The sequence below is a fragment of the Pocillopora verrucosa genome, chromosome 3, assembly GCF_036669915.1.
Source record: "Pocillopora verrucosa isolate sample1 chromosome 3, ASM3666991v2, whole genome shotgun sequence".
Lineage (NCBI taxonomy): Eukaryota > Metazoa > Cnidaria > Anthozoa > Scleractinia > Pocilloporidae > Pocillopora > Pocillopora verrucosa.
In genome coordinates this window covers 9,959,567-9,974,057 of record NC_089314.1, presented here as the reverse complement: position 1 = coordinate 9,974,057, position 14,491 = coordinate 9,959,567, and the positions used below count along the sequence as shown (strand labels likewise).

At 37.4% G+C, this 14,491-nt stretch overlaps 1 protein-coding gene and 1 pseudogene across 1 annotated transcript; both read left to right on the top strand.

Annotated features, from left to right (window-relative positions):
• The first annotated feature begins 1,813 nt into the window (after positions 1-1,813).
• Positions 1,814-2,798, top strand: LOC131776973 (adenosine receptor A1-like; annotated as a pseudogene).
• A 4,003-nt stretch (positions 2,799-6,801) lies between these two features.
• Positions 6,802-7,624, top strand: LOC131777017 (adenosine receptor A1-like). The gene has a single exon (XM_059093237.2). The coding sequence runs from the start codon at positions 6,802-6,804 to the stop codon at positions 7,603-7,605; it is 804 nt and encodes a 267-aa protein (XP_058949220.2). The 3' UTR covers positions 7,606-7,624.
• The last annotated feature ends 6,867 nt before the right edge of the window (positions 7,625-14,491 follow it).

Genomic DNA, 14,491 nt, shown 5'->3' with positions numbered 1-14,491 from the left:
GACTGGGTTATTCTACCCAATTTCCCTAATTTATTTATTGCATGCAAAGCTAAAAACTCTATTTTTGGTTACAAGCCTCTATCGTTTGTTTCAGTTGCCCTGCGTATTGAATTGAGCGCACTATCTTGCGCCAGTTCCGCTAATTTTTCGCCTAGCTTCGTCCCCAAAGCTGCCTTAGCGTCTTCCACGGCTTCAGTTACAGCATTACGGGCTTTAAACTGATCTTCGTTGCTCCTCTTGTTACACTGCGGAACAGGGTCACGCTTTATCCTTTTGATTACCTGCATCTGCTTCGAAGCCGTAGCTTCGTTGGCACGCTTAAGATCTGAAATAGAATCTGAAATAAGGGCCTTACATTGATATAAGAGTTCTTTGTTGCTGTTCGAAATCATGCTAGAAAACGTTAGCTTCATCCATGGCCACGGCGAAGAAAAAACCAGAGAAAACTAAACAAAGCAAGATGACGCGGCGAGGCCGACCGTAGAATGACACGCATAACTAACTAGTCACTATTTTAAACCCCCTAACCGTGGTCCCAAGCGCGCTACGCTAAAACCCAGTTCATCGCTCCGTGCCGGCAAAGTAATAATTTATGTCGATTCTAATTTACACAAATTACATCTCATAATACAGGTCTACTCGATTTCATCGTGCTTTGTCGTCAATTTACGTCGTATTTCCTCCATCGCTAATGGTTTTAAAGAAATTTGGTTGAAGCACAAAAACCGATCCCATATTTATCTCTCGTAATAAATCGAAAAAATGAGTAGGAAAATATTTTTGATTGAGTGTTTCTTGTAACGGGAGCCTTCCTTATCACCTGGTGTCCATTCCATTTTATGAACACGCCATGTTTTCGTGACGTTTTAAAATTAATACTTATCAAAATTACTCTATATAACTCGAGATGACAACGAAAAAATTTGAGAACCAGACATCGTTCCCTTGTTCTTCGATAAATTTAATGCTCAAGCAAGTTTCATTCTTTCAACGATCTCCAAAACTGAGCTGTCGGGAAGTTGGTAGTCATTAACACTATTTTTACGAATTAAAAAGCCAGGTGTTTGAACATTTGCGAAGAAAAAAACCAAACACAGAATATTAATATACATAAGTTTAAAACCTTTTTGCTCCATAGTATTCAACTTCTTTGAAGATCAACCTATCTTAGTAAAAGTTAGAAGAGATTGGAATCTAGTTGAATAAACAAGCGGGTTGTTACCATCATGCACTGTTATTCTTAGTCTTTAAAAATTATTTTCAGAATTGAATACCTTCCTGTTTGTGGAATTAACAATGTCATATTTTTTCCCCTGAAGTCATGGATATTTAATTTGCTCGAGTTAACTATGGTGCGGTCTTTGATAGTAAAATTACATTATGATTTTGGACCATAAAGATTCGACGACATAATCCTAATTAAAATAAAGGTGTTTAAAAAGAAGAAAAATATTAAAAAATAAATGAGTGAAAAAGGTTTTTCAGTAAAAATTTTGTGCCGTTTTCGAAAAAAACAAAGGTTATCTGAAGCCAAAACACTTTTCTATTCTTACATCAAGTCTCAAAGGCTGGCCAACGTTAACTTTTTCATCCGTCGGGATGTTTCAAGTTTCAAGAAGCAGATGGCAAAGTGTTAGGGTTCAACATATATTGCTGCCACAACGTCTGAATCTTTAATTTGAATAAGGAATTGTTTGTGTATGAACCAGGCGTGTGTGTGTTGACAAAGGAAAAAGGACAAAGGAACAGAACTTTCAGTTCCGTGTTCCTTTTTATTCATTGTTGCATATCGGAATCATTCTAACCCTACTTCATGGATTTCTCCACTTGGAACGTTTTTTGGTCAGTGACATTTACCTTGATGGCGACGGTGATAACTGCAGGTAATCTCGTTACCATCGTAATATTTATAAAACAGAAATTTCTGGAGCGCACCCGTTTCCTTTTGTTAAGCCTGGCCATGGCGGACACATTTGTGGGAACCTTATCAGTTCCTTTGTACATTGCTGTTGGTATCCGTCCTCAAGACAACTTGTTGGTACTCGTATTTCGATGCGTAGATGTTTTTACAGGAATGGTGTCCATTTTTACCCTTGCTAGCATTTCATTGGAAAGAATGCACGCCATCGTATGGCCCTTCCGCCATCGTGCGCTTAAGTCATGTTTCTACCCGTGTGCTATTGGATTGCCGTGGTTATTTGGCTTGCTGGGAGTTTCATCTCGACTGCTCCATCACTTGAAGGTTATATCCCCGCTGATGCTTTCAGTTACGTCAAACACATTTCTCTTGACACCTCTATTGTAAATAACCACCTCTTACATTTTGATATGGAGAAAAAAACCTCATGGACCTCAGAACCAAATTCAGGCAGACAGTCAAAACAACAAACTGGCTAAAACATTGATTGTTATAACGGCAACGTTCCTCTTAACCTGGTTTCCACATCAGATTATAAACCTGATATTTTCATTTTGCATATCCTGCAGACGGTCGCCGTATGCCCATTTAGTGGTTCACATCATGAAGATATTTCAGTTCAGTAACTCTTTTGTCAATGTCATTGTCTACTCCTTGAGGTTTCAGGAATACAGACAGACACTGCTTTCCTGTGCCTCTAGCCTGTGATCCAATTTAGATCCCAAAGAGAGGGAAAGCAAAACTAAAAAGATCTTATTGTTCATGCAAATATTAAGTGGTACAATCAATCAAGTCTGGTGTTAGGATGTGACGTCAGAAAGCGCGAAGTATATGGCTAAAGACATAACTCTTTGAGGCTGCCTGAAAATGGTCTGGTACATTTCGGTTCGAAAAATTGATTTTTTTCCATTAGCTTTTTTAAATCATGTTGTAAATTATAAAGTAGTGAACAGCACTGATGGAACTTAAAAGGTAAAAACTTGAGGCGTGAAGCAAGCGAATTGTAGCTTTTTTATTGCAAAGTGCGACAGGCGTTATTACAAAGTGCACAAGTACTACAAGATGCAACAGTTATCTTAAAAAGTGCGACGATTGTTACAAAGTGCGACAGAACAGACACGCAAACGAAATAGGAGAAAAGAAAATTCTCATTATTACCTTTACAAATATTGTTAATTTTAAATTATACGGATTCGTAGAGAATATAATACAGGTGTATATATAATGCTATTGTAAACAACGCTGAGGTGGGGAAAAAAGCAGATAAGTAAAGAGATAAGAAAGAAGGATTATTGAAAAAAAAAAAGAAAAAAAAAGAGCGTACATTGTATGATGAAAAAAAAAAGTTTTCAAGCTGACGATCTCTTTTGTTCTTTTATGTTATCACAAAGTTTGCAAAGTACAATGATCGTCCAAGGGATTCAGTCTGACTTAGCAGATTGAAAAGTGTTCGCTAAATGTAGTGTGTCCGAGCCTGCTGATCATAACTGATGGGCTCAGCCAAATTAAAACTGAACCTCTACTTATATTTCTTGCAGATAAGTAGGTCGTCCAACGCCATCCCTTGCAAAATTAATGTTTTATTGCGCTAAACATGTGGAGGCTTGCTAAAGCGACTTATCAGCCACCACTCATAAAAGTGACACTATGCTGAACTCGTGGATACACCACGATGAATATATTACGAACGCTAGCCAAGTAAATTCTTAATTTAAGTACGTTCACGTTTTAAAGTATTAATAACACTGATGAAAAGGTATACTTTATATGGAGTGCGCTTCAGAACTGAATTCCAAACTGTATTTTTAATGAGAACTAGGGATCATTTTACTCCAAGCACAAAGATCTAACACTACCATCATGTCAACTTTTAACACCGTTGAGTATAATCCATATGAAGAACATTATCATTAAATCAAACACTTTCTTTTTCAAAAGCAGTTCGTTTTTTATGGAAATAAGGATGTCGAAATATAGCCGCGAAGAAAAAGCGCTCGCCTTGTAAGAAGACATTTATTTTTCATCCGTGAGGAAAAAGTCATCATCAGTATGTGGAATTCAACATTTTTTCTTTAAATTGTGATAAGACCTAGTCAAATTGAAATACTTTATTTGTGAACTTCTTTTTTTGGAAGAAAAAAACGCAGTAGATTACAAGTCTCGCTCCATTTTTTCTCAAAGCTATCTCAAGCTAAAAGTTTTTTTTGTTCCTTTTTACTATCACAACTGTTGCACATTCAAACTTTGGCGAGGTAAACGTCAAATTTTTCACTTTGTGTAGATTAGTTTTTCAGCAGCCGTGCTGATGGGCTAATCTTATATCATTTTATGTACCTTTGTATAAAAATTTCTTGGTTATATTTAGGGCCATGTACGATGACTTTGTGTTCAAGCGCTTTCCTTTAGCGAAAGTTATTCCTACGTGCACCGATGCCAAAATGGTTATTCATGCCAACTGAACATGCGGAAACTTGCTATTTAAGACTTACCAAGCACTTTTTGTTTCAAAAATGTTTTTGCTTCAAGTTCTGTGACGGTCAAATTTGGTACGAGTATTGTTTTCATATTTCAGGATCAGAGAGCCTGCTTCATGGATTTCTCCACTCACTGGGACGTTTTCTGGACCGTAACGTATAGCGTAATAGCGATAGTGATAACTGTTAGCAATAGCGCTACCATTGTAATATTCGTAAAAAGAAACTTCTGAAGCGTGTTCGTTTCTTGATTTAAAGCCTGGCCATTGTGGGCACATTTTTGGGAACTTAATCAGTTTAGTATCCATCCACAGGAAGCTTTGCTGCTACTCGTATTTCAATGCGTAGACGTTTTTACCGGTTTTGTGTCTATAGTTACTCTTGCCAGCATCATACTCGAGAGAATGTATGTCATTTTATGGTCTCTCCGCCATCGAACACGACGCTACGTTTCTACACTTGCGTGATTGGAATCCCGTGGGTATTTGGTATGCTGGGAGTTTCGTATCGACTTCTTTTTTACCTCCAGCTTATATCCGGGTTGGGCTTCTTAAAGCCAAAGACCGAGAAATGCAAATATTTCTTGTGCGAAGAGTATTAAATAAAGTTTAAACAAAACCTCTGTATTTTAGAGGTGTACATAAATCCTTGATTCATTTGCGATGCAATAAATGTATTTTTATCGGAAATTCTGTTCAATAAGATTATTCGGGGAGAATTTCCATATTGTTGCCTTTGTTGATGCAACATTTGTCCATTAATAATAATGGCTGATGTTGTCTTAAAACCAAAATTTATCTCGGTCAGGACACAATATCTGTGCAGTGATGAAACGTCTTCCCTTTTAAAATTAGATATGCTAATTCCGATTAATGTTTTTGCCAGACTTGTAAAACGAGGATTTTAATGCATTGCATGCGTGAAGTAAAAATTGGTATAGTTAATGGAGAGCTACAAGACTTTGAATCCCTCGGACGATCATTGTACTTTGCAACCTTTGTGATGGCATAAAAGAACAAAAGAGATCGTCACCTTGAAAATTTTTTTTTTCATCATACAATGTACGCTTTTTGAAACTTTCCTTGCGATTTATTCAGTTTATTCTTATAGCGCTCACAACGATACTCTCTTTAGGGGGTGCGGGTTATTAAGAAAACATTTTTATAGTACTTTCTTTTTTCGAATTGATTTTGAAAGTGCTTCAGCTGAATTAAAACTGCATTTTGATATCATGTATTCACGTGCGTACACAGAGATTCACACCATAGTAGCTCCTTAGGAATTACATAGGACTCACTAGCGCCTTCTTTATCACTTGGTGTCCACTGACTCGATGTAACGAACATCGCCTTTGTAGTCTTTTCGAGACATTTAATTAGTGTGTTAGATACCCTTCAACTTGTAATGGCGACATGGACAAATACAGATGATGTCGTTCTCTTTTCTAGTCCATCAATAAACTTGATGGTATGGCAGGTTTCACTGCCTCAATCATCTCTAACACTGAGTCGTCTGAGCATAAGAGGGCAGATGTTTGTAAATTGAAAAAAGACAAAACAAAACAAAACAAAACAAAACACGAAAAACGATCGAACCGGACATAACAAATAAATACACATAAATTGGCAACTTTCTTCTTTCACTCCATTGTATTTGACTCCTTTCCCGACCGAACTTTGTGTGTAAAGGTTACAAGGAGATCAGGACCTTGTTGAATTAATAAACGGGGATACACTTGTCGCCATTATGCACTGTATTGCTTAGTTTTCTCAGTCTTCGAAGTTTGTGACATTGTCAAAATTGAACACCTTCTTTGTGAGGAAGTAATCGAGTCATATTTTTCCCCTGATGTCATAGAAATTTATTTTTCTCGAGTTAATTAAAACGAAGTCTGAAATAACACTTAAAAAAATTTCAAGTATTATGGATTTGGATCATGCGGATCCAATGAGATAATCCTAATTTAAATAATTTGGTATAAACAAAATATAGAGCCAAAACACTTTTCTATTTCTATATTTAATCAAAAACATTTTTTAACGTTTCAGTTGGCCCTCGGGATCTTTAAAGCAGATGGCAAATTGTCCACCACTTTTTTTATATAGTGTTTCCACACCCGCGTGGATGAGCTCATCCATAATTATTACCATGAATAGAAAGCTGGTTTTCTTATTTGAAGGCTTTGAATAACGATTTGGTCCTAAAAGCTTTCACGCTTTCACGCTTTCAAGCTCAGGTTTGAACGTGCGCAACTGCCGAGATGTCATACTAGGTGAAGAAGGAATTGGGTATTTATGTGCTGAACACGTGTATGTTGTCTATCTGACGGACTTACAAGGGAGCATCAGCTTAAGTTCCATGCAAAAATTTATATTTGTGTTCACATGCAAAGATCTATGAGCCTGCTTGATGGATTTCTCCTCTGATTGGAACATTTTCTGGACTGTTACATTTACATTGATCGCTACAGTAGTAACCGCGGGTAACCTCTTAACCATTTCAGTATTCCTAAGACGGAAACTTCTAAACCGCGCTCGTTACCTTTTATTAAGCCTAGCCATCGCGGACACATGCGTGGGAGCGGTATCCGCTCCTCTGTACATTGCTGTTGGTATCCATCCACAAGAGGAATTGCTGGTACTCCTGTTTCAATGCGTAGATATGTTTACAGGAATGGTGTCTATTTTCACCCTTGCTAGCATTTCAGTAGAAAGACTCCACGCCGTGTTATGGCCCTTTCGCCACTGTTTGTTGACATCACGTTTCTATATTTGCGTTGTTGGAATACCATGGGTATTTGGTTTGATAGGAGTTTCATCTCGACTTCTCTATCACTTCCGGGTTATATCCTCCTCGGAATTTCTAATTCTGACGAACACATTTCTCCTGACTCCCCTTTTCATAACAACCACCGCTTACGTTTTATTATGGAGAAAACTGCCTAATCGACCTCAGAACGAATACCAGGCCGACAATCATGACAAGAAATTGGCGAAAACATTGTTCATTTTAACAGCAGCTTCCCTCATAACCTGGAGTCCACACCAAGTCTTGATCATTGTATCGGCATTTTGCAAGTCTTGCAGATCTTGGCCCTACAAAGTGATTCATATCGTTAAGATATTACAGTTTATTAACTCATTTACAAATGTTATCATCTACTCCTTGAGGATTTCAGAATATAGACAGGTAGTTCTTCCTTGCACCCTCTAAGCCGAGGAAATCGATGCCTTATTCGTGAATAAAGCAGCGAGTGATCTCAGACAGGAGATAACGAGCGAGGATGGTCGATGAGCGTCTAAAGAATACTAAATTGAAAGAATAGTACATTTGTTACGCTTGAAAAAGTTGTGGTGTAAGAATTAAGACTCGGTTGATTGTTTCAGCTTAAATTTCAGAAGAGAATATGTATTTGAAGGAAGAATAATGATGGTGAACTACAAACATTGAAGGGGACCTATAAAAGGGTTTTCCGAAAACATTTTGTAGACAACAGATGTTAATATTTCTATAAACAAAGAATTGTTTTGGTCATGTTTCGCATTACTAAGAGCCGCTCTCGCTAAGAGCGGTCTTCTAGACTTCTGTCATAAAAATAGTTTTTCATTTTTGCCCACGAAAAGGGGTTAGGACACATGTTTCAAAAATAGTTTAGTTGTTCTCTGATTCTCTGTTTTTTTTGCGTCTCCACATGTACAAGCCAAAAATCATTTTCGGCTAGACCGCCCGTGTGGACAGCGATCGAAAGTGTAAACTTTACATTTTTTTCCACAGGTTTTCATAACAAGTGGATGGAGAATAGATGCCGAGTTGCACTAAAACGTTGTGTAAAAGTGATCGGTCGTAACGCTTGCGCGCTTGCGTGCTTACAAAGTAAACAAAGGTGATCGATAATTTTCGTTGAAATATCAGGTCATGAAATACACACAGTGTGAAGAAGACCAAAATTAAAGAGTAAAATTTGGTACTCGGGTCACTACAGACACATCGCGTTGCTTAAAAGGCCACATAAACAAGTTAAAATATACGTTACCGTTTTATTCACAAAACAACACGCGTAAACTCTGAAAGAATTCTTGCAGTTTCTCCCAAGATTAGCACACGGAACGCAGTGAATTAGCCCTCCTTTCTACGAATTTGTTTTCATCATTAATGATTTTACGCTGTTATGGCGACAAACTCAACATTTCCCTGCGATCATCAAACTCAACCGGACAAACCCAGCTAGATGTATTGCGTAACGTATTTATGCTATTTTTCCCATGTTATACACCAAAATTGGTCAATGTAACGAATTATAATCGAAAGTAAAAATGAACTGAAGAATTTTGCATTTTACTGAGAATTTTATCTTTTGAAATGTTTACATGATTTGCGAAAAGCAAAGATTGTAGTGGCTGCGAGTATTTCAGCCCTGATTTCTGTCGTAGAATGCCAGGACGACGTATCGAGTCATTTGAAGTACTACCATCTATCCAGCGAAATCCTGAAGTTCAAGTTTATTTTGTTTCGTTCCGATCATTTGAGGCTCGAAACTCGGCATCTATTCTCCATTCAGTTGTTATAAAAACCTAAAATCCACAACGTAGAAGATAAACAAACGAAGTTTGAACGGTCAAAAGGAGATCTCCAATTTTCAGAGTTATGCAAATGATCCTTGACACAGCGTAATTTAGCAAACACTTGGATTGCGTTGTTTTTAACTCGTGGATACGCGATAGCGTTGAAACGAGTTGTTGTGGGCACTTTTGGATATGCAAATTAGCGTGAACTCTTCATAATTGGTCTTAATTAGTCGGCTCCAAACTCGAGATCTATCCTTCCGAAGAAGTCCTAAGCCCTGGCGCTATTGTGATTGCATCGATCGTTGGGATGTTTATTGTCTTTCCACGGTTGTTTCGACATTTCCTAAATTTAAATGGACTTCGAATGTTGCATATTAGTGTTATGATCAACTTAAAGGCCAAATTTGAAGGGTCTTTTAATCGTCCATGCGCTGAACATAACGAGGAGCAACGAGAATCAAGAAGAGTTTGTGAGTAACAGAGCAAGCTGTCGACATGGAAATTTCCACGGAAACATGTACCCATAACATTGAAGAAATGTGAATTCACAGCATTATTTCTTTCGTTTCAGAGTTTTTTCCCCGACGTTTCGGCAGCTACGCCAATTTCGGTCTTCTCGTTATGGTCATTTCATCTTGTTACTTTGCTATGCAAACGTGACTGTTTTGATGGTAAGAATGAAATATGATCGGTTTCTACAGGTCGTTTCCGCGCACGTGACCATAATCTGGCTGGTGTTGTTTTGATCACTTGACGATCTTTTTCGCTTAAAACACACGACGACTTCCTATTTCAAGGAATGCTTTTCCAATTAGTTTCTATCGCATCCGTGTAAAAAAATACAAGCATATCAGTGTATTAAAAAACAAAAGGGAAATTCAAAAGTACGGCTAACACAACATAGGCCAAAATACGGCAGAGGTTCTGAGGAGCCGGCTGTACATACCCAGCAAAAAATGACCCATATACTCCACCTGGGGGGTTTCCATCACATACTCAAGTACTATAATTTCTTTAATTTACTTGCAATGGTTCTACTTTCTTTCGTAACACCTTATTTTACTGTCAAAAAATTTTACGGGTATGTATCTCGTTAATTCTTTGTCTACGATTTGGCCAGGGGGCCCTGTAATTAGGATGTTGGTGGATGAAAGTTAGATATATACCTGCGGGTTTGAGACAATCGGTGACCTCATTGGTGGTTAAACTATGCACTGATATGCTTTTTTAGCCCGATTAACGCCTGCATTTTGATAATTCTTTCAATTCAAAGCCATCGAATTGTCGTTGTCTTTGCTACTTCTCAACTTTCGGCATTTTAGTTCATTCTTTTTGTGTTTTCTCCTCCTATTCTTTACCAGTAGTTTGCTTCGCTTAAAGTTAACAATAGTATAAAGAACTGTATGGGGAAACAAAACGCTTTGAATGTCACCATCCTTTACTCGAATTGAAACTGTGATAATTATATATTGCGTTAACAAATAGCGCTCGATCAGTTTCTTTTTTAATTGAAGGATACCCGCTACGAGAACAACTTTATTGTCAATGTATGGAACTCCGCATATTTGCCGATAATTGGACCTCGCAAATTTAAAATATTTGATCGGCGAAGTATTTTATGGTAGTCAAAATAACGCAATATTAGGTTTGCACAATGTTTTTTCTTTAATCTTTCTTAAACGAAAGTTTTCTTTTGCTCTTATTACTATCAAAAAAACTGCTCTTTCACTTCCGCTTTATTTCCCCGTTGGTCTTCTTAATGATGATAAACACATTGTCCTCATCTCCCTTCTAATAACAATCATCACTTATGTCCTCATGTGGAGAAAACAACATGACAGACTTCCGATCGAAGAACAGGAAGACGATCCGAACAAGATATTAGTAAAGTCACTGTTTATAATAACGGGAACGTTCCTTCCAACTTGGGGTCCTCATCAGGCTATAAACATTATAATTTCATTCTGCGGGACTTGATCTTGGCCCTACCTAGTATTTTATATCATGAAGATAATGCAGTTCATTAACTCTTTAATGAATGTCGACGTCGTTGTCTATTCCTTACGGATTCCGGAATACAGAGAGGCACTTTTTTTTCTTAATTCTTATAAGCCGGTCTCCAGAGAGAGAGCTTGTTTGAGGCCAAGAGTGGGTATTAATAAAATAAAAAATACATCTAAATGTCATTAATCTAATTGAAAATTGTACTCTCAGTTAAGGTAACAGGTTGTTCTTCATAATCATTAATGATGAATTCGTCACTGCATGTTTTGGAGATTCTCAATTAAGACTGAAGTGGCTCTTTATAAATCAGGTAAATTAAAAATGAAGTTTCGAATTTTCGGTACCTTTTTGCCTCATCTCGCACTGTTTCCTAGAGCCACAATATTTAATTCGCGGTGTTAACTATGTTTTTTATTCTTCGGTGTAGTTCAAGAGTGGATGGAATTTTATCAAATCATCTTTTGCCCTCACTTTGTAGTTTATGTTAGTTACTCAATATGTCACTGATACTTACTTAAGTTAACGGTAAAATAATATTTAAAACAAAACCTCAGTTAAACCTCCTCTGCATTAAAGTGGCATAGATTTGTTTGTTTCGCGAAGCAAAACATGCATTTTCTCAAATTGTAGTATACATTTCAAAAATGATAAAAGTGATAGAATCCTGTTTAACTCACTTGCTCAAAAGTTAAACGGTAATGTTTTGCGATCAAACAGGAACATGCGCTTCTGAAAGGGAAGGAACTAAGTGCAGGCAGAGGATCAAACCAAAAAAAATTGGCAAAAAAAAATCATTAAAATTAATGAGGACTACTTTATATCACTTAGTTCATTTGGTGTTCGCACCAGATGAAGAACATTATATTTGTATTTTGCATGTCTTCTTGGAGGTGGCTTTCGTTAGCTTCTAATGTCATGAAGTTGTCTCAGTTTGGTAAATCATTCGTCAATGTTTATCCCTTGAGGATTCCGTGATACAAGCAGGTGCTTTTTCTAGTTATTTTGTCTTCACTCATTCTCTTGTTTAAAAAAAATTGAACTCTCATAATAGGAAAACCGAGCTATACGAATATAGAAAGAGGAAATAGGCAAACAAATAAACAAACGCACAAGCAAAAAAACAAATGTGTACGAATGCCTCGTGCACTTAAAAAACCGCTGTGTCAGACAGTACCTTTACCATTTTTTAATCTAATGAGTCAGAAGGAAAGGATATAAAGCAGAATTAAAAACATAGTTGTAATGTATTCTTTAAAAGAGTGTGTGTCTGATCCATCATTTAGCAAAGTGTAAATTGGACTTGCGTTGCTGCTGCTCCTCGTTCTAGTTTTAGGTGTCAAGTTTTAATTAATTTTAAACAGTTGTACTTGATGAGATATGCTTTTTCATCTTAAGGTGAAAGAACTGCTGGTGTAGTTTGCTAGTTTTGTTTTTCCCAATGACGAGGCGCTTTCCATTTCCTGAACCCAATTCCGCTTATTTGCATTCGCAGCTGCTTCATTCATTCAGCTGCTTCATTCAGATTCATGTTTTTTTTTTCTTTTGGAAAATAGGATCATAAGCAAAGTGTAAGACTGGTGGGAAAACATTCATGATCCTTATAACCAAGTATTTCTTTTTTCACTCAGAAAGCCCCTCAAAATTATTTTGTAAAATATGCTTAGGACAACCCCAAGAAGCGTAGGAAACGTATCTTATGTGCATCAATCGTATAATTACCACCTTATGTTGATAATACACTTAAACCAGGTTTTATTTTCTGCTCTCTAGTTGTTTGTTTACCTTTGTTTGTTTGTTTTGTTAATGAAACAGTTTGTACCGTGGGAACATAAGTTTTTCAAATTTGAAATTAGCGATGGTAATAGATTGAGTGGGATCCAACTTGGTTGAGATCTTATGAATGATTCACGAAATCTGACGACTGCAAAGCGTGAGTCGACTTGTTTATTACGAGTATAATTACGGGCAGAGCTGGACGACAAGAAATTTTGTGACCAATTTATCAAACTATGACAAAACTTGAGACACGAATTAGCCATCGGTTTTACTTTTCATAAAAAAACAACAATTACTTCGGCGATATTCTTGACAACAGCGCACGCACACGACGTGTACTGTCCAATAACACATGCATGATACGTAGACTGTAAGCTTGACGCCTATACTTTCCTACTAGCGCTCAAATCGGGCTGATGATAACCAATCATGTTCGAGAATTTTGTGATGGTTTTGATTTGCCAAAGTAGATTTAAATTAGAAACAAACGATTAAATTTTTCTCGGCATTTTTGTTAGCTCGTCTCTCTGTTGGTAAGATTTTTTTAACGTTTCCATCAAAGATTTTTGTCCTCGTATTCTTTTGAAGTTTTATTCCTTGGTTTTATGTAAAATTGAAAGGAAGACGCGAGCACTCATTGTGTATCTTTGCAGGTCTCCTGGAAAGGGAACAATGATAAAGATTTCAACCAGGCTATTGCTCACAAGGAGATTTAAAGAGTCTTGGACAACCCCTACATGAGAGGGCATCAAAGCTTTTTTTTTTTTTTTTTTAACTTCGGTATACATTACTCACTATCGCTGGACTTTACAGCTTACCAAATGCTGATTGATGGCATTATCGGGTTTCTAAGGAGGGACACTGGTACTGAGAATAAAGGCATGTTGAGTAGCCGGACACTTTCCATCTGGCGAAGTAACACCTCTATAGAGGTGGAGCGTTTTGAAGACTTTTTCCCGCAAGTGAACTACACCGAAAGGAGATTCTATAATAATAACACAGGTTGGAATAGTATACTCCTTCATCACAAACATAATCAAGTCTCTTTTGCTGACTAGCGAAAGGACGTATTTGTAAGCGCACGGGTCAAGCAAATGTACTGAGCAACCCTCATCAGAAAACTTTGTCACCAAAGGGACCAGTCTTCATTTGTCGTAGGTGGGGGGGAGGGTCATATGGTTTTCAGGGGGAGCGCAAGGGGGATCAGTCGTCGCTAACATAGCATAAAAGGGGGGGGGGGGCTGGGGACCCAGAAAAGTGATTTCCAATTAAGTGCAAGTGAGAGGGGGAATCCTAAGAATTTTACAAAACCTTAAGGGGGTATCGGGTAAATTTTACCGTGACACCGTGACCAAAAATCCTCCGAACTCCTTCCCCCACCTCACCCTAGGTGGTAGACAATGATCAGTCCTTAAACTAGGGATACACATTCAAGACGATTGCGTCAGTAAATGTTTGGCATGTAAAACGATGGATGGTTAGTATCCCAATTTTTTTCCATTTGTTTCAATTTCGTCTTCCAGAGGACTTTGTGATAGAATGCTAACTGACACTTGTCATCAAAAACTTTGCCATAACAACTGAAAAATCATAGGTTTGAGGAATGCGATGATGAGTATTACGTGTATAAACTATGAATGTTTCAAATTTGTCTATAACATTTTGCTTAATTTGTCTCATCTCTTCCTTGCTTGCCTACTTTGTCTACGATTTAGAAGAATCAGCTGTTCCATGCTTATGCTACAGATGCTATG